This window comes from Podarcis vaucheri, assembly GCF_965113315.1.
Source record: "Podarcis vaucheri genome assembly, chromosome: 8".
Classification (NCBI taxonomy): Eukaryota; Metazoa; Chordata; class Lepidosauria; order Squamata; family Lacertidae; genus Podarcis; species Podarcis vaucheri.
Genome location: NC_138766.1, coordinates 28,363,046 through 28,381,395, shown reverse-complemented (window position 1 = coordinate 28,381,395; position 18,350 = coordinate 28,363,046). Strand labels below are relative to the sequence as shown.

Sequence of the window (18,350 nt, the reverse complement as noted above, 5' to 3'; positions counted from 1 at the left end):
GATAATTGGTTGTGTAAACAATATATTGTTTTTATGGAACCCATTTATTATTACCTGCTTTCACGTGGCTCTCCCACAGAACTCCATATTGAACAGAGATATGGTTGTGATTATGACATCTTTCCTAATGTCCTGTTATTTCACTCCTAGAATATGGAAGGGAATCATGTTTAGTAGTACCAGTCATGCCCCCACCAACCCTGAGCCCACCCTCAACCTCCATGCATTGAAGGTGGCTTCTAAGTATGCTTGGCTGAATGCTCTTGGAAGCCTCCTTGCAGCCAGAAACTCCACAACATGAGGGTTTCCAGTTGTAAGGGAAGGTTCCCTTCAGGCCTTTCTACTCAATGTGGGAAGACTGGGGGTGCAGCAGGTGGAGATGGCATGCACCCCTCTTGATGCCCCCACAGATTCCTTAAAAAAACAACAACTAATCCACAGGTTCTTTGAACATCTGCATAGAGCTTGTTGCTACTTAGGTAGCTTGCATAGTTCAGTGATGGAAAGCAGACGGCACCATCCTACATTATTTACTTATTTTCTTCCCAATTTCATGGACTCCCTGTGGCATTTGCACAGCAAAATCTACTTGCAGACAATCAAACCCACAAGAGCATGGCCTATTTTGAAACCATGGCAGAGTTGCTGTTGCCATTGCTGCCCAGGTATTAGCAAACATTATTTCCTGTCAAGAGTCACTGGAGCTTGGAAAACCAGGAACCTTAGGCTCACCTAAGGTTTGGAACCACTCCCTGTCAGTGAAGTATTTTCAGGCTCTAGCCCCAACCACCCAGATTGACTGTTGGGTAGTTCTAGATTGTTATTGTTTAGTCGTTTAGTCGTGTCCGACTCTTCGTGATCCCATGGACCAGAGCACACCAGGCACTCCTGTCTTCCACTGCCTCCCGCAGTTTGGTCAAACTCATGCTGGTAGCTTCGAGAACACTGTCCAACCATCTCATCCTCTGTCGTCCCCTTCTCCTTGTGCCCTCCATCTTTCCCAACATCGGGGTCTTTTCCAGGGAGTCTTCTCATGAGGTGGCCAAAGCAGTGGAGCCTCAGCTTCAGGATCTGTCCTTCCAGTGAGAACTCAGGGCTGATTTCCTTCAGAATGGATAGGTTTGATCTTCTTGCAGTCCATGGGACTCTCAAGAGTCTCCTCCAGCACCATAATTCAAAAGCATCAATTCTTCGGCGATCAGTCTTCTTTATGGTCCAGCTCTCACTTCCATACATCACTACTAGGAAAACCATAGCTTTCTATAAAAGACTTTTGCGTGTTCAAAAACAAGATAGCTCAGCCGGTAGAACCTGAGACTCTTAATCTCATGAGTTTGAGCCCCATGTTGGGAAAAGATTCCTGCATTGCAGGGGGTTGGTCTAGATGTCCCTCATCGTCCCTTCCAACCCTTTAATTCTATTATTCTAACACTCCCTTGCTCTGGTGTGTGTTTTTGGCTCAGCCATTGGTTCTAACTTCCCAGTGCAACTCTTGCCTCCCAGTTTCCAGCTCCCAGATGCTGGCTCATTACTGGCAGCTGTCTATAGCTAAGCCCTTGGGCTTCCTTGCCATTTGAAACTAAGCTCAATTTCTTTGTACATATTTACCTCCTCAAACCAGAGATTTCTAGTGCCACAAGGCTTTAACCGACCAGTGTACAAATACTTAATTATGAACTGAAGGATAAGTCTGTCAGTGGTTACTAGTGATGGTGGCTATATTATGTGGCTTCTGAATACCAGTTTCTGGGGAGGTTTAGTGGGAAAATCTCTGTTGCACTTGTGTCCTGCTTGTGGATTTCCCATCAGCATCTGCTTTTCTGTCGTGAGAAAAAAATGCTGGACTAGATAGGCCTTTGATCTGATCCAGCTGGGTCCTTCTTATGTTCTTAACCAGGCATAGGCAAACACCGGCCCTCAAGGTGTTTGGGACTACAATTCCCATCACCCCTAGCTAACAGGAACAGTGGTCAGGGATGATGGGAACTGTATTCCCAAACATCTGGAGGGCCGGAGTTTGCCTATGCCTGTTCTTAACTCCTCGCTACTGCAGCATTTTTGTCTTCGCCTATTAGCATTGACGCAATCCGACAGAACAAAGGTGAGTGCACACAGAAGGCAACAGGCAATATTTATGCTGTCAGGATCCCAGTATTCTCTTGCCTTTTCAGCACACACTTATTCTGACACATTCAAGGACCTTCTGAAGAAATAATTGCACCTGCAAGGTGGTCAAATGTGACCTCGTCTTGAGCCGCGTATGCTTAAATGAGTGTTTAGTAATTCATCTAGACAGCTTGATGCCATCAGCTGCACAGGAGTGGATCAGTCTCTTCAGCTCAAGCACAATGCCTTGATATGTGAAGCAAGTCTGCAATTGAAGTCATATGCCTCATCCCAGTTATTTGTTCCATATGATCAGATACAGCTTCTGATACCATTTTCAGAATATAAGACATGTTGCTGAATAATTTTGATCTTTCCATTTCTCTTATTCATTTCTTATTGGCAGTGTTTTGCACTATTCATAATGTTATTTTTTTGGGGGGAGGATTAGTGTTTGCTGAAGAAAACACATTACCACTGTCAGTTAGCCATCCCCAAAGGAAAAATCAAATTGTCTGTGTGCACACACGTACACATATGAATGTACTCTCTCTCTCTCTCTCTCTCTTTTCCCCCCTCTCCTTGGTTTTCATGGAAATTGATGAATACCAACCAATTTCTTTCATACATTTCAAAACTAGTCTGTGCTGCAGTAGTGGGGTGTTGGTTTTTTGCTTTCCCTTCCTTATAGAGGTTCCTCCATTTTTACCCCATGCGTCAAATAGCAGATTCGGATGAAGGGGGGGCATTGTCTGTGGGTGCACATCAGAGCAGGGAAATGCTTTTACACCATAGACCTCTTGAAAATTGCTGAGGGTTGTGGTGGATCACTTATTGATTTTTTTCCCCACCTCTGCATCAGCATTATGATCAAAACAAACACCATATATTGAAAAATGATGGGTCCTAGGCCAGGCCACTTGGAAGGGCCCCTTTAGCTGACAAAATTTTATGGGGAAATTAGTCAGCTGTACCAATGACGCGTTGTGAAAATCACAGACCATAGGCCAAGAGGGGCTTGTTAGTAAATTACCAAAATGGTATTGATCTCCATTTTCATTTGCGGGAGGGCCATAGCTCAGTGATAGAGCATCTGCGATGAAACTGCTAGCACATTTGCAAAGCTAAGCAGGGTCTGGTATGGTTTCAAATTGGATGGGGGACCGCACGTTGAGATTCTTTCATTGCAAGGGGTTGGACTAGATGGCCCTCAGGGTCCTTTCCCAACTGTACAATTCTACGATTCAATAAACATTATTTCAGCCTTCTCTTAGTAACCTTCAGATACTGTTGCCCTGAAACTGTCACCATCTTCAGTCAGCATGGCCAATGGAATCAGGGCTGATGGAATCTGACAACATATGGTGGGAATCTGGTTGCAGGCTGAATATTTTACAGCAGAATCAACCCCTCTTGTCTTATGTTTTCCAGCAAATTAGTAATCCTATTGGGGGAGTTTGAGCCAGAAACCTATTAAAACTTATCCCGTAAGTGCACTTGCTTCTTGAATAGACTTGATGCCCAGAGACACTAGCTGTCACAATTTTTTTTGTAGCCCCACCAGCAGTCGAGAGGCAATCTCTCATTCAAAGATAGTTTGGAAATGCTTAACAGACCTGAAACAGGTTGATGGTGGTGGTGAAAAGCATGCCATCTGGCTGAAGGCATATGCGTCCCTTTCTCTTTTCTTTCTGTGTGCAACTCGCTGGAACAGAAAGTGACAGTAATTGAAATACACAGAGGAGGACTGATGGGGAGTGACACTTATTGTTGAAGGAACACCAAATTGCCATGCAGATTTCATAGCTTGTGCGACCTCTGCTTCTTCCACCATGTTAGGTTATTACTAAATTAAACATGCCACTGTCTAAAAAGGACCACTTCTTTCTATCAACATTTTTGCCCTTATAACTAAGGTCCTGCTGAAACAGAAACTGCGAGCATTACCAAAATGTTTAGTGTTTGGTTTTATTTTACTTTTTTTGGCTTGTAAACACCTGCTTGCAACGAGGCAAGGAAACATTCTGAATGTTGTGACACAAATAAATTGAATCCGTGCGCCAGGCAACTGGCCTTGGGAGGGAAAATGCCATGGACTAGTAACTTGTGTAGATTTATTTGGCAAGGTAGTTCTGCAGGTACGGGTGTTTTACAAATGCACTTTTAAAGTTATGTCCATGTAAAGCATTTTATGTGTGCACCTGGAGATGTAATGTGAGTGTGCCACGACGTATTTCCAACATTAACTTTTCATTCCAATACGTGCCATGGGGTCAACAGATGCAGCGCATTTCATAATGGCCACAATTTGAAAACAAACCCAATAGCCCCTGGAGGTGATAGTGGTAGAGACACAGCAAGTGACAGGGAGGAATCAAACTCCCCTGAATGCAGGTAGGAGCATAGGGCAAGAGCTGCCTCTAAACCCTTGAATCAAACTCCTACGTATCTCCTGAACAGCCTGATTTCAGAATCAATTACCTCTGCCCTCCCAAATGAAGTGACTTGTCTTTCATTCTTCTCTCTTGGCAATTGAAATTCTCTCTCTAGGGGGAGGGATTTAACTGGCTGACTTCCTTTGTGATTTTTGGGAGGTATTTTGGTGATCAAAGTGGAGAAGATATGGTGGTTGTCACCACCACTTAAAAAGTGGAGAAACTTCAGAGAAGCTTGTGAAAAATGGGAGTCACTGTGGCATCTGTGAGTGATCTTTTCCATGAACTCCCTTAGGTACATGCCTGTGTATTCTGCTTTGTTTATTGCACTGCTCTGGTTCTCTTTTGGGTCCTGCTGGCAACAGAGGGGACTGCATGAGTATGTCTTCTGCTTAAATTTCACCAGGGATAAATGCAGATACGCTGACTCAAAAGTTGTGTTCATTGCAGGGAAATAATAATGTAGCCTGACTGATAACATCCAGAGCAACTGTCTGGATTTTTGTCTGTGACCTGGTTTTAGAAATGTCTTGTAAATAAACCAATTTTAATCTAGTTCAGCCATTCACTGTGTCAGTGGGACAGGTCATCAAGGACCTTATTGTGACCTCACTGTATTCAAATGTATATTGTGCAGTTTAAAACGAACTTTCATTTTCTGTGATGGCTACAAACAAAGAAATAATTCGTTTGCCGCTGGTTCCAGTGCAATTGAATGCAAATATAGTTAGTCATAACCTAAGCCCAGTGGTGTAGTGTGGGGGGTGCAAGGGGGGCCGGCCGCACCGGGCGCAACATCTGGGGGGGGGGCGCTCGCCGCCTCCGGAGTCGCCGAAGAGCCTCGGGCGCAGGCTGTAGCAGAGCCCCATGTCTCGCGGAACCGACGAGCTGGCAGCGGCTCTCAGCGCTCGCCGCAGTCCCCGCGTGTCAGGGCCGCGGAGGGCGCGCCAGGCAGCCCCTCCTCACAGCCCCGCCGCCGCCGCTGCTGCTGCAGCTGCTGGGCCATGTTGCATTTTCCTCGCCTCTCTGCCCTTCTCCTCCTCCGGGCAAGCGGCGTCGTTTGGGCAGCAGCGCCAGCGGCAACTCGCCTCAGATCACCTGATGCGGCAGGTTAGGGGTTAGGGGGCGCAAATTACTTGCCTTGCCCCGGGTGCTGACAACCCACGCTACGCCACTGCCTAAGCCCCATTGATAATAATGAGTTAGTTGTTGCGTCTAACTGGTTTTGATGGGATTTACAGTGCAGTCCCATATGTATCTACTCAGCTGAGTCCCATTCAGTTCAATGTGGTTGAACCAGAGGGTCAAACGGTATACAGTAGCATTTAGTCATGACTTGCTTTCATTGGATTGCATTTATTTGCATTTATTTGCAGTGAATAATGGAACCACATTAAACACAAGTAGGCTTAAGTTACTCCCTTTTCTGTTTTAATTGCTGAGAAACTAGGCACCATGCCATCCCCTCAGGTGTGTAATCTTCCTAATTTTAGGTTCTGTTCTGTGGTTTGTGGAGAAAATGAAAAAACCCTTCTCACACAGTGGATTGGCCTGAATATAAACCTCAGCCCCCCCCCCCGAATTCCAACCGTGAAAAGATAAAGTGCTACCTTGTGGTATGCAGCCAGGAGCATGGGGAAACAGTGCCAGGAGTGCGGCAAAGTGGGGCCTGCCCCATGAGTCCTCTCCCCCAAGGTCCCCAGTCCTCTCCCCCAAGGCCGGGAAGGGAGAGAGCAAGGAAGGGGAAAGGCCGTTGGCAATGCAGCACAGCTCCCCCCCCCCCCGCTGCCCCCTCCCCCAGTATGCAGCCAGGAGCAGCGAGGAATGGTGTGGCTTATATTCAGGGGGGGGTTCTCCCCCCTCCAATTTTAAAGGCTTTCAGGTGCGGCTTATATTCAGGCCAATACAGTATATTTAAGTACCGTATTTTTTGCTCTATAAGACTCACTTTTCCCCTCCGAAAAAGTAAGGGGAAATGTGTGTGCGTCTTATGGAGCGAATGCAGGCTGCACAGCTATCCCAGAAGCCAGAACAGGAAGAGGGATCGCTGCGTTCGCTGCGCAGCAATCCCTCTTGCTGTTCTGGCTTCTGAGATTCAGAATTTTTTTTTTCTTGTTTTCCTCCTCCAAAAACTAGGTGCGTCTTATGGTCTGTTGCGAAAAATACGGTATATGACTGTCAGGAGAGAACTAATGAAATATAGGAGTGTTGTTAATGTAGACATGGCAATGGTTTGCATGACTATTTTTCACCATACTTGTGGAATAATATATATATATATTTTCTAATGTCTTATGAGGTGGGTGCCCTATTAAATAATCCACAGGATTATTATTATTATCATCTGAAGTTTCATGAGCAACCAAGAACAGCAATTCCAAAGAGAACTTACTTGAATCCTTTCCCCTTTCATCATTACTCATTTTACTCTCTACTCTTTTTTTAATTTTTCAGGAATAGAACTCTGTCCTCCTGGTCACCGTTTCATGATAACGATGGTGGCGAGTTTTGTAGCAATGGCGGGGCAGTTCCTCATGCCGGGTTTGGCTGCCCTCTGTCGGGACTGGCAAGTTCTCCAAGCTGTCATCATCTGCCCCTTCCTGCTGATGTTGTTGTACTGGTTGTAAGTATTTGCCGTTTCTCATTTTTCAGAAATATTTACTGATAAAGCTGGACATGTTGGGCCAAACATGGGTTCCCAAGGCCACGGTTCCCTTGTACTACTAATGTGGTGACTCGGGACATTTGCATAGGATAATTACTAAGCAGGAGTAGGTGCTTAACTCTTTTCCTAATTGCAGCTTCCCTCCTGCAAATGGCAGGAGAGGCTCCAAAATGAGGCATGAGTAAGACAGACTTAGTGGGAAGGGAATCAGCTGGCAGAGGGGATGTTCTGTTTATGGAGTCTCCTTTGTGAATGCCCCCTATCCTTTGCACCTCCCTTTATCTCAGCAGACATGGGATTGAGACCGTATATTTGCCACATGGGCCTGATGCTGACCTGCAACTTATGAATGCACAGTACAGTCACACCTCGGGTTACAGATGCTTCAGGTTGCATGTTTTTGGGTTGCGCACTGGGTTTCGGCATTCACACATGCACAGAAGCACTAAATCACACTTTGCGCATTCACAGAAGCACAGAATTGTGACCCGCAGATGCAGCGCTGCAGGTTGCGAATGCTGCAGGTTGCGAACGTGCCTGCCGCATGGATCACATTCGCAACCCGAGCGTGCTTTGGAGGCATTTATTTGTGGGTGCCTACCAGTTGCCATATTTTTCCATCTATAAGATGCCCCCATGTATAAGACACCCCCTGTTTGGGGGGACTCCAATTTAAGAAAATGGGGGGGAGAGATCTATCCGTGTATAAGATGCCCCCCAATTTTGGACATTATTTTTAAGGGGAAAAACCTAGTCTTATACACAGAAAAATACGATAATTGCCATGTGTTACATTGGTCACATTATATTGGCCACAGACAATGTAACATATGCTAGAAAACTGTGTGTTCCCCACCCCCCTGGTTTCCAATAAACATTATCAAAAGTTTGACTTGTTAATTATTATCAAAATTTCTATACCACCTGTCAGCTGTAGATCTCAGGTTGGTTCACAACATAACAATATAAAACAGTTGCCAGTGAAACATTAACTCTTTATGCATATTGTTGCAGATGGATTTTTTTATTGATACTTTTAGAGAAAACAATTCTCTTAAGTTACAGATGAATTCTTGAGGATGCAAAACTTGTTACATCTTTTAAAGAAAAAGCATTTAAACCACCAGTGGGGAGGGCGGGATATAAATAAAATTTATTATTATTATTATTATTATTATTATTATTATTTTGGAGGAAAGATCAATCCAGTAAGCAAACGGTTTAATGTTATTTGGAGTTCAAATAACAAAAACAAGGAAGCTTACAACGGCTATATTGGCCGTTACAGAATTAGTTGGTAGCATTTATCTCAGAAAGAAGTTGCAACCCAGATTTAGTATGGATTTCATATCTTTTTTTTTTAAGAGGAAATATAAAAATGACTGTATTTTAGAAAAAAAATATGTTAGTGTGCCTATTACTCCTTTGGATTTCACACACCCACACACACACACACACCTGGAATAATAATATGGCATGTACCGAATGCCCCTTCTCCTTCATCTCCACCCCACTCCACATCACTGTTACTTCTGGAGTGAATCAACAAATTCTGTCCTTAAAGATAACAGCTAAAAGATAAAATAAAAAAATTCCTTCCAGTAGCACCTTAAAGACCAACTAAGTTAGTTCTTGGTATGAGCTTTCGTGTATCTGAAGAAGTGTGCATGCACACGAAAGCTCATACCAAGAACTAACTTAGTTGGTCTTTAAGGTGCTACTGGAAGGAATTTTTTTATTTTGACTATGGCAGACCAACACGGCTACCTATCTGTAGCTAAAAGATAAGAATATCTGTTGCGATTGCTGGGGGAGGTACCTGTTTGTTCCTTGTGAAAAGGATTGGGGGCAGGGAATCAAAGTAATTTTAGTATGGCTCCAGCTTGCGATTTTCTAAAGTAGAGGTACCTGATGATTTTGTGTATTCAAAGCACATTTTCCTTTCTTTATCTGCATTTCTCTTCCCGTTTGCATTGCATATTCTTCATTCCACTTCTCCTACTGTTTATGTCAGGTCAGCACTCTCCATTGGGTTTCTATTGCCATGTCTTGCTGCTGCTGATAACAAAGTTGAAAGAGCGTATATCCCTCGCTTCTCTTCTCATGTTGATCATCAGTAAATCTGGAAGGTCAAGAAAGAGATAAAATTGACTTACAGGGGTATATCTCCAGGAGTTTCCTCCACTCATAAGACTGGCCAGATAGAGTATTCTGGCGTCAGTCTATAAAAGCAAGGAGTCTCCATGGATAAGGATGTCATTTCTGGATGTGGGTGTGTGGCTGCACACCCACATCCAGATTTTGCAAATGCACACTGTCCAAGCTATGGGTATTTCAGCATAGGAAATCTACAGAGACAATTTTAGAATACACACTGGCCACATCTACATATTTGTTCCCAGGGCTCTCTTTGGGAAAGAGAGTTTTGTCTGCGGTGTAAATAATGGCCACTGATATTCCTACCTCTTTGGTGGCATCTGTCTCACCACTTTGGTCTGGAAAATCTACATTGATTACTTATTCTTCCATGCTATCATTCCCCATGTGAATAATGCCAAAAGCACTCTCAGCATTGGAACTGGTTCTGATGCCACATGCATTGAAGCTCAAATATTGGTTCCTTGGCTTAAAATAAAGTACAGCAAACTTCCTTGAGAGTGTCTGATTTCATGCAGGAAATGTCCATATCAGCTTCATTATTGTACTAGCAGAGGCATCACTAGTTGGATATATAGTTTAGTTTAGGGGTGGTTCTCCTTATTGGACTACAACTCACAACACCCAGCATTGACCCTGCTAACTGGGGCTGATGGGTGTTGGAGTCCAACAACAACTGGAGAAACATAGGTTCCCCAACCTTGCTTTAGTTCTTTGTAAGCCTCCACTAACACATTTTTTCATCTCTAAAGTGTTTTCCCAGAATCCCTTCGGTGGCTGATGGCCACCCAACAGTTCGAAGCTGCAAAGAAGCTCATCCTTCACATCACTCACAAGGACAGGACAAGCACGGAATGTGATATCAAAGGAGTATTGCCCGGTGAGTGTTTGTCCCTGTGACAGGCTATGAAAATACAAAGATATGAATGGTTTCTACGCTACCTAATAGAACCTTTGGACTTCAACAGAGTGAAAAATTACGTTCTTTGGCTTGCTTTGCTTTTGGGAAGGTAACTTATTTCACTCTAGCTTCTCATGATTTCATTGGAAGTTTAGGCTTTTCTGAAGTTTGACTTCAGAATGTCCACACAACAAACACAAAGGAGTAAGGGAAATAATGGTTGGGTCCCTCCTCTGAAGTTTTGCTTTAGAGATAAGGTATCATTTCTGAATAAGAGGGATCTGCTTCCCCTATTCTGGTGACATTTTCCTTGATTTTACATTGTTGCTGTTGTTGTTGTTGTTACTACTACTACTACTACTACTACTACTACTACTACTTTTTTATTTATATGCTTCCCATCTGACTGGGTTGGCCCAGCCACTCTGTGTGGCACCCAACAGAATATTAGAAACACAATAAAACATCAAACATTAAAAACTTTCCAATACAGGATTGCCTAAGGAAGCCAGGCCTGTTAACTCCCACATACAGGAAGATTGGCTCACTTCTCAGTGCTTTGTGCTTAATCTTCTTCTACAGAAATGCAAAGCATCCCAGATATATACTTCTATGTTGCTGGTTGCAATTATATTTTGTTGAGTTACTGTTAGGAAACAGGACACATCTGTTTCTGTATTCTTACTGAAGCCAATTGTGTTTGTTCTTTCCCTTCACCTCCAATTTATTAGACCATCTCAGTAACCCCATATATTAAGCATTTTCCTGTCGGCACTGCTGTGGGAATTTATTGGCAGGGTGGGGGGAGGCATGACAGGTGAACATAGTAGTGCAATGGGCAACAAACATATTGGATTCCCCCCCCCAAGTTTGCTAAAGTGAGTACTGCACCATCTCATATGAGGAGAGGACAATGACTAATCGTTGAAAGCATATGTTAACTTAAATGTAGATGGCAGTGCATCCCTTAGAAAATAGGAAATAACATTTATGTTTAATGTACAAAGTAGAAATGTAATATAGTGGAGGGGAAAGGTGCTTGCCCACAAAAGGATGGGAAGAAAATGGTGGCTTCAATGCAGGGAAAAAATGCATAATTGCAAATCACTCTATATTCTTTACACTTTAGCAATTTAATAAGTAATCACTTGAATCAGTATTGAGCTCCCCTTCAGCTCCCAAATGGTGTGTTAAACTGAAGAGTACTGCATATTCACTAGTGCAAATTGATCAAGCACCATCTTTTCTGAAGCAGAAATGTGTACCCCCTTAGCTTCTCTTACAAAACAACCTTACACACCCCAAACAGCTTCTGACACATTTTTATCAAATTTGGAGCCACTTTCTACTGCCCTCATTGACTTGTTCTGCATTGTAGTTTAGCCACAGTGAGGTGGCTTAGAGAGTAAAACTCCCACCACAAGCACTCATATTTTGGGTACGGCTTTGAATTAAGCTACCTTGTGTATGCTTCTGGAGCCATGTTGCAACCCTTAGATGGTCTGTAATAATCCACAGCTCACCTCACTGAAAGTGATTGTGCGAATTGGCAAATGGTCTGATGTGGTAGACTTGGATAATGCAGCTGAAATGTTGGATCGGTGGCAGAACTTAAGTAAGCTGCTACCCTCAACAGCACCTGTTTGTTTTGCTTATCGGTTACATTTGTACTCAGCCCTTCCTGCCAGGGCACTCAAAGTGGTATTTTGGGTGTTCCTGGGTGAGCTCCCATCTAAATACTGGCTGGGCCCAGATGTATTTTGTTCCAGAGATGGCAGCACATCACATGCCTTCATGTGATTATTTGAGTCCATAAATAACTTCCTAGAATCCAGATAATTTTAAATAAGTTCTTAGCCTTTGTGGTTGTAGAGAGAAACTGAGTAAGTCACAGTTGCTTGGTAGAGAGAAGATAAGATAAGGATGACTCAGCTCACAGCCTTGCAATCCAAGGAACTAGTAGGGTGTCAACATAGTTTGTGTGCTTGGATGTCCTATGGCCCGCTGGACTGGATGCATTGAGTTGGAGGGGGAGGCAAAACGAAATGACCTAGATGAACATTGCTTAGCTAGGAATGTGCATGTTACTTCTATTGTTTTCTGGCAGGCTGTGACAATACTGCTAAGCCTTTGCTGACACCTCTCCCTCACTTATTTGACCAAGCTCCATTGACCTGTTTGGTTGGCTCCCCATCACAGGCCAGAAATGGTTCCTCATGCCAGGAAGTGACGAACAGGACAACCCGTCACAGAGCGCTAATGGCTTTGCTATCAGGGCGTTCCAGATTGGGGATGAGGGAAGCAGCCAGGCTGGAGGTAATGTATAAGCCCATGTTCTCCAGGCTGCAAGATTACAGAAGTTCTACAAAAGCCCTAGAGCAGCTCACCCTCAAACCCAGGCTTCATGATCAGCAGCCTCACTTGATTCATTTGTGAATCAGCTGTATCTCTTCAGGTCTGCACCGGAGGTAGGAAATCAAATGATTGAAAGCTCCTCCATGTCAAAGGATGTATCCTGCACATGCAGATGGAAATGTAATGAAATTATAGTTACATGAAAATACTCTTATGTGCCAGGGATAATGCTGGACTGGAAATTTGTTCCATCGCTTGCTAGCTTTTGTATGTGGAGGGGATGTTTTCTATATAGGGAGCACTCAAATATTTGATCCCTTACCTGCAATAATAAGAAGAAACAGTTCAGCAATCAGGCTGCTTGGCAAAAGAGGGGGAGTACGGTGGTTCCTCATTTGCCTCTAAGGCTGAATTGTCTGATCCACTATACATCCTCTATGCACAAACACATGTGCACAGGAGAGGGCTGTGGGCATCTTTTTGAACAAGCTGCCTCTCTGGCTGCATTGATGTGCCCTTTGTTGATATTTTTTTCATCTGTGCTCCGTAAAATTGCCTTCGGTTTCAGTCCCACTGGCATCGACGGATACTTTCCCTGCAGATTGTGATGTTTATAATATCAGAGGCACTGTAGGAATTCCTCACCTGCTGGCTCTTGCAATACCTGCCTGTTCTTATCTCCAAACGAGAATCTGATCTGGCAAGACACTGCTAACATTCCAAGAAGCAGACTGGAAATAACTTAGAAAATGATATTGGTGTGTCAGCAACCTTCGGAGCAGCTTGCTGAATAAATATTGAAAAGAGGCAGGTGGAATGGGTTAGGCAGCCAACAAGGTGTGTCCATAGTTCATGTAGATATAATGGAGGCATGCTCATTAATTGTCCATTCTTTAACCTATGGATGCATACTGTCTCTGAGAGCGGATGCTACGGAATACCAGTTTCTGGGAATCATAGGTGAGAGTGCTGATGTCTCAGGTTTTGCTGGCAGGTTTCACATTAGCATCTGATTGTCCACTGTGGGATCCAGCGGATTCTTCTTATGTTCTTATGCAATTCAGCACATATAAAATACATTTTAGCATCAGTCTAGGTAAAGCTAGGGCTCTAAACCTTTGTAAGAGGCTAGGGCTCTGAATTTTGCCTCCTCGACTTGTGACAGCACAAGACCAGGGTCTCAAATGCAGGCAAACTATAATATAAGAAGAGTTCTATGCACGACTCTTTAACAGTGAAGCTATCCTCCTGAACCATTCAACTTCTGGAGCTCTTCTGATTGTACAAGTTTGGTTGTGAAATGGATAAATTAATGGATATAGGCAGTGCTTTTTTTCTTTAAAAAATGTTTAGGGGTACTCTCATTTTCCTACTCATATTGAAATACTGTCCCTCAATGAGGCCAAACTTAGATTCACAAAATGTTTAGGAGTATACATACCCCCCAGAAAACAACAACACTGGATATAGGTACAACACATCTTAAGGCACAGGTTTTAAGCTTTTGATGAGCCTTGCCAGGTGATATGTAATGTCCAACATCTCCAAAAAGGAAAATAATAGAACAATTAACAAATTGCACTGGAAGTGGGGTTGTTCAAAACATTATCAATTTAAAAGCAGGTCTTTTTTTTAAAACAACCTCCCCTTCTGCGATTCCAGTTTGCTCGGTTGTTTTGCTAATATAATCATACCTAGCTATGCCTTAACAGCAGTCGATCATGAGAAATCCAGTGGTGACTCCTCTAAGACTCAGCTGAATTTTATATTTTATGTTTACAAGGCCTTAAACAGTGGAAGGAATCTGATGAGGTGTGCTTGACAATTAGAGATGCACTGCTTTGTTTATGTTGATGATAAGACCTCCATTGTACTAGTAGAATGAATCTACTGTACTGCATGGCCTGAGCCTCCATGATGAAAGAGTCTTGCCGAAACTAAGCAAGTCTAAGTCTGGGGTGTGGGTGGTGCTGTGTTCTAAACCCACTGAGCCTCTTGGGCTTGCCGATCAGAAGGTTGGCGGTTCGAATCCCTGCAACAAGGTGAGCTCCCGTTGCTCTGTCCCAGCTCCTGCCAACCTAGCAGTTTGAAAGCATGTCAATGCAAGTAGATAAATAGGTACCGTTCTGGCGGGAAGGTAAATGACATTTCCATGCGCTCTGGTTTCCATCACGGTGTTCTGTTGTGCCAGAAGTGGTTTAGTTATGCTGGCCACATGACCTGGAAAGTTGTCTATGAACAAACCCCAGCTCCCTCTGCCTGAAAGTGACATGAGCACCGCAACCCCATAGTCGCCTTTGACTGGATTTAACCATCCAGGGGTCCTTTACCTTTACCTTTAGGTCTGGTCAGTGCCTGGATAGAGGACTGTTGGTGGAAACCCCTGTATGTTGTCCTGAGCCCCACAATGAAGCAAAGCAGTGTAAATGTAACAAACAGATAATATAATAGTAACACATGCAACATACATAGGAATCCTGACCTTATTATTTTGCCCCTATGCCTGTCATTGTTTTACACTCTGGTTATGAGAACATCCTCCTGTAGTCTATTTGACACCGGGTCCCCCACCCCACAATATATTTGAGTGTTTTTAAGATAACTCTTCTACAAACTCTGTTACAGCACCTCCTACTTATTCACAGAAATTCTGGATGCAAGCCTTTGAGGGTAACAGGGAAAGTTGCTTGTTTGCTTATAAAATGAGCTTACTTTGCCCTACACTTCCACAGCAGTAAAGAAAAAGAATAGGTGCATGTGTGTACTGATGACTCCTATGCTATTTGGGGCTTCTTATTTTGCAGCAAATGGTATGGTTTATCTGTATGATAGTTTTCCAGCCGCGTCCTCAAATTTGTGCGGTTACAAAGAATGATGCCTGCGGTGTACAGGAAAGCCTCCAATAAAGTTTGCAAGAAGATGAGTAAAACATCTTTTTTCCCTTTGGGGCTTTTCCTCACATCACGTGAAGGGAAAATGTCAAATGGAATTTCCTGTGTTTGTAGTGGGGTAGTGGAATTTGACTAATTTACTCTGAGAGAGGCTCGTCTTCCTACGTGTTACAAATGTCAAGGAAAAAATGCACAGGGACCATAAAGCAATGTATTTCACAGGACCAATCAGTTAATAAGCTTTGGGGTTATGTTTCTGTGTAAGGGCATGGTGTTAAGCTGACTTTGCAGTTGTATCAGACTTAGGGCAATAATGGCAAATCCTAGGCATGCTAATTTTAATATAGTGCAAAAGAACTCTGGTTACACCAGCCTTCCCCAACTTGCAAATCACTTTTCATATATTAAACAATCTGAGTTACTGTAAATAATAATAAAGCCAAGATAGAAGCTGAAGACAAATATTGGGCATCCGTTTGCTAAGGTGCTTTAAATTAAATTCCCCCAACCTGGTGTTCCCCACCCCCACCCCAGATGTAGTTGGACTACAACTCCTGTCAGCCTCAGCCAACATGACTGATCGGACTTGTAGTCCAAAACACCTCGAAGGCATCAAGCTGGGGAAAGCTGAGTTACACAAAGGGGTCCTAGGAGAATTTATGAAACATCTGCATTTCAAGATAGAAAAAAATACCCCCTCCAAAAAAAAAAAATCCAATTCCATTGGACTTTCTTAAAATAATATGAAAAGATAAAATCAGGCTCTGGTTCCTTTTACTCCCATGTAAATCACTGCACAGGGGGGGGAATCACACTGTTTCAGGTGTTTTCCTACCTATATTTTATGGGATCAGAATGTCATTTCTTTTCACCACAGTGAAAGGGGACGAGCAGTTACATGTCTCTTAACAGAGTCAGGTCTGCCTGCCCATCCACAACCTTGTATTTCCCACTGCAAAGAAAACATTTATTGTGTATTATTGCTTAAGGTAAAAGCACAGGTGTTGAGAATGTACTGCAAATAGGTTAAGATTTTTACTTCAATATCTCTACTTGAGATGAAACCTGAGATGAAACTGCATCTGGTCAGGCCTCTTGTGAAGGTTACAACGTAGGTGGGCCTGGCAAAAAAAAAAACACCTTGGTTACAGTTACTAGGGAAGTAAACACCTCTGGCAGTTAGCAGTGCTGAAAGTGAATGTCACTGATATATTTGCACTGATCAGGGGCCTTTAGAAAGGACTAATATGGTTGGAGTACTGAGCGTTACTCAAAAGTCCATACTAGTCTTTGGGTATTTGGGTAAAGACCATTAAAAGGGGATCCTGCAAGCTGTCTACATATTGGTGGTCAGACACAATAGCCAGCAGAGTAAAAGACCAGACAAAGCACTGTTGGGAGTCAACTGAAGCTTGAGTCAGGCAGAGAAGAGCCTTGCCAGCCCGAACAACCAAAACAAAACACTTGTCTACCTTCTTTCTCATACAGAAGCCCTTAAAGTCAGGGGAGGATACAAAATTGTCTCCTGGAGAGTTCTAAACGTACAACAAGGCAACTGGGTATTTACAAGCGTACCCTAGTTCTTAATTCCTGATTTATTTCCAATCCTTACACATGCCTACATGCCCGTGCAAAATATAATGAGAGAGAGAGCATCTAATCCTCAAGTTCTGTGAGACTGTAGCTATGAGGACATGGGGGGGGGTAACAATTAACTAAGAGTGCAGTCATCGGATCAAGATTAAAGGAGACATATCAAACTCTTCTTTATATTGCACAATCGCCAGACCTGAGAGGTCAATAAGAACTCGAATAGAGTTCACCGTATTATGGAACTTGGAAGGAGGTGATGGAGAATCCATATTAGAACATCCATATTGCTGGGTTGCTCTGCCTCATTTCAAAATTAATGATTATTTTTTTCCTGAAAAAGTAATTTGTTACACTTTTGTTTCAGAATTGGAGAGAGAACTTGGCAGGAGGCCGAAGAAGGTCTGCATTGTTAAAGTGGTGGGAACCAGGAACCTGTGGAAAAACATTGTTGTGCTATGTGTTAATTCGTAAGTACAACCATATTCCTGTACAGTGTGTAACATATTGGTGCCCATGGGGCAATGAGGAAAAGGTGAAGAATGCTCTGCCTTTTAGCACACAAGCCCAGTGGGGTGATCTCCAACTTAGAGTAGACCTATTGAAATCAGTGGACTTACTCATTTCTATGGATCTTCTTGGAGTATGGCTAAAATTGGGTACCCCCTACTGTCTTGGATTTGAGCTCTGGAAGTGAAAATCTGGTTGCTCTTCATTCTCCCAAGTGGTTAGTTCGCCCTTGGATCAGACTCAAAAGAGAACTGAATGTTAACACCTGCAGTTGTCACCACCTCTTCATTGGAATGGGATGTTTTGGACCGTTCAGAAGAAGCCCTTTCCCTGCCTTCTGTTTTTGCTTTCCAACTCCCTCTCCACCAACTGCTTTCTCCCACCATTCCATGTTTGTGGTGGGAACACTGGAATACAACCCTAACTGGGGGAAAGCAGCTTTGTGGGAGGGTTTAATCCACCCTCCCACTGTCTCCAGGTTACGTGCTTCCAATACTGCTTCATGGTGGAGAGGCAACAGGAGGGGTGTCATGGCAGTTTCACACTGGGGACTTTACCAGTGCATTTTCTGGCGGTTTGTGTTATTTGTTAGCAAGTATCACAAAGCAATTTTTGGTGTGTGAAAAACACCGTACATGCAGTGCTGTTAAGGTGAACAGCGCATGATACACAAAATCAATGGATGTCTCAAGGGGGCAGAGGGAGGGAGTACAAAACATCCAGCTCTTCTTGTTAAAAGT

The 18,350-nt window shown here is 43.4% G+C and overlaps 1 protein-coding gene across 3 annotated transcripts in view; it reads left to right on the top strand.

Annotated features, from left to right (window-relative positions):
• Positions 1 to 18,350, top strand: part of SLC22A23 (solute carrier family 22 member 23) — a 110,559-nt gene that overhangs the window by 62,469 nt on the left and 29,740 nt on the right. For 2 of the 3 annotated variants that reach the window (XM_082234393.1, XM_082234391.1), the window contains exons 4-7: positions 6,996 to 7,164; positions 10,116 to 10,243; positions 12,464 to 12,580; positions 17,468 to 17,570. In XM_082234393.1, the coding sequence (XP_082090519.1) occupies positions 6,996 to 7,164; positions 10,116 to 10,243; positions 12,464 to 12,580; positions 17,468 to 17,570 (517 nt within the window). The remainder of the gene's footprint in view (positions 1 to 6,995; positions 7,165 to 10,115; positions 10,244 to 12,463; positions 12,581 to 17,467; positions 17,571 to 18,350) is intronic. The other variant, XM_082234392.1, reaches the window with a different exon arrangement.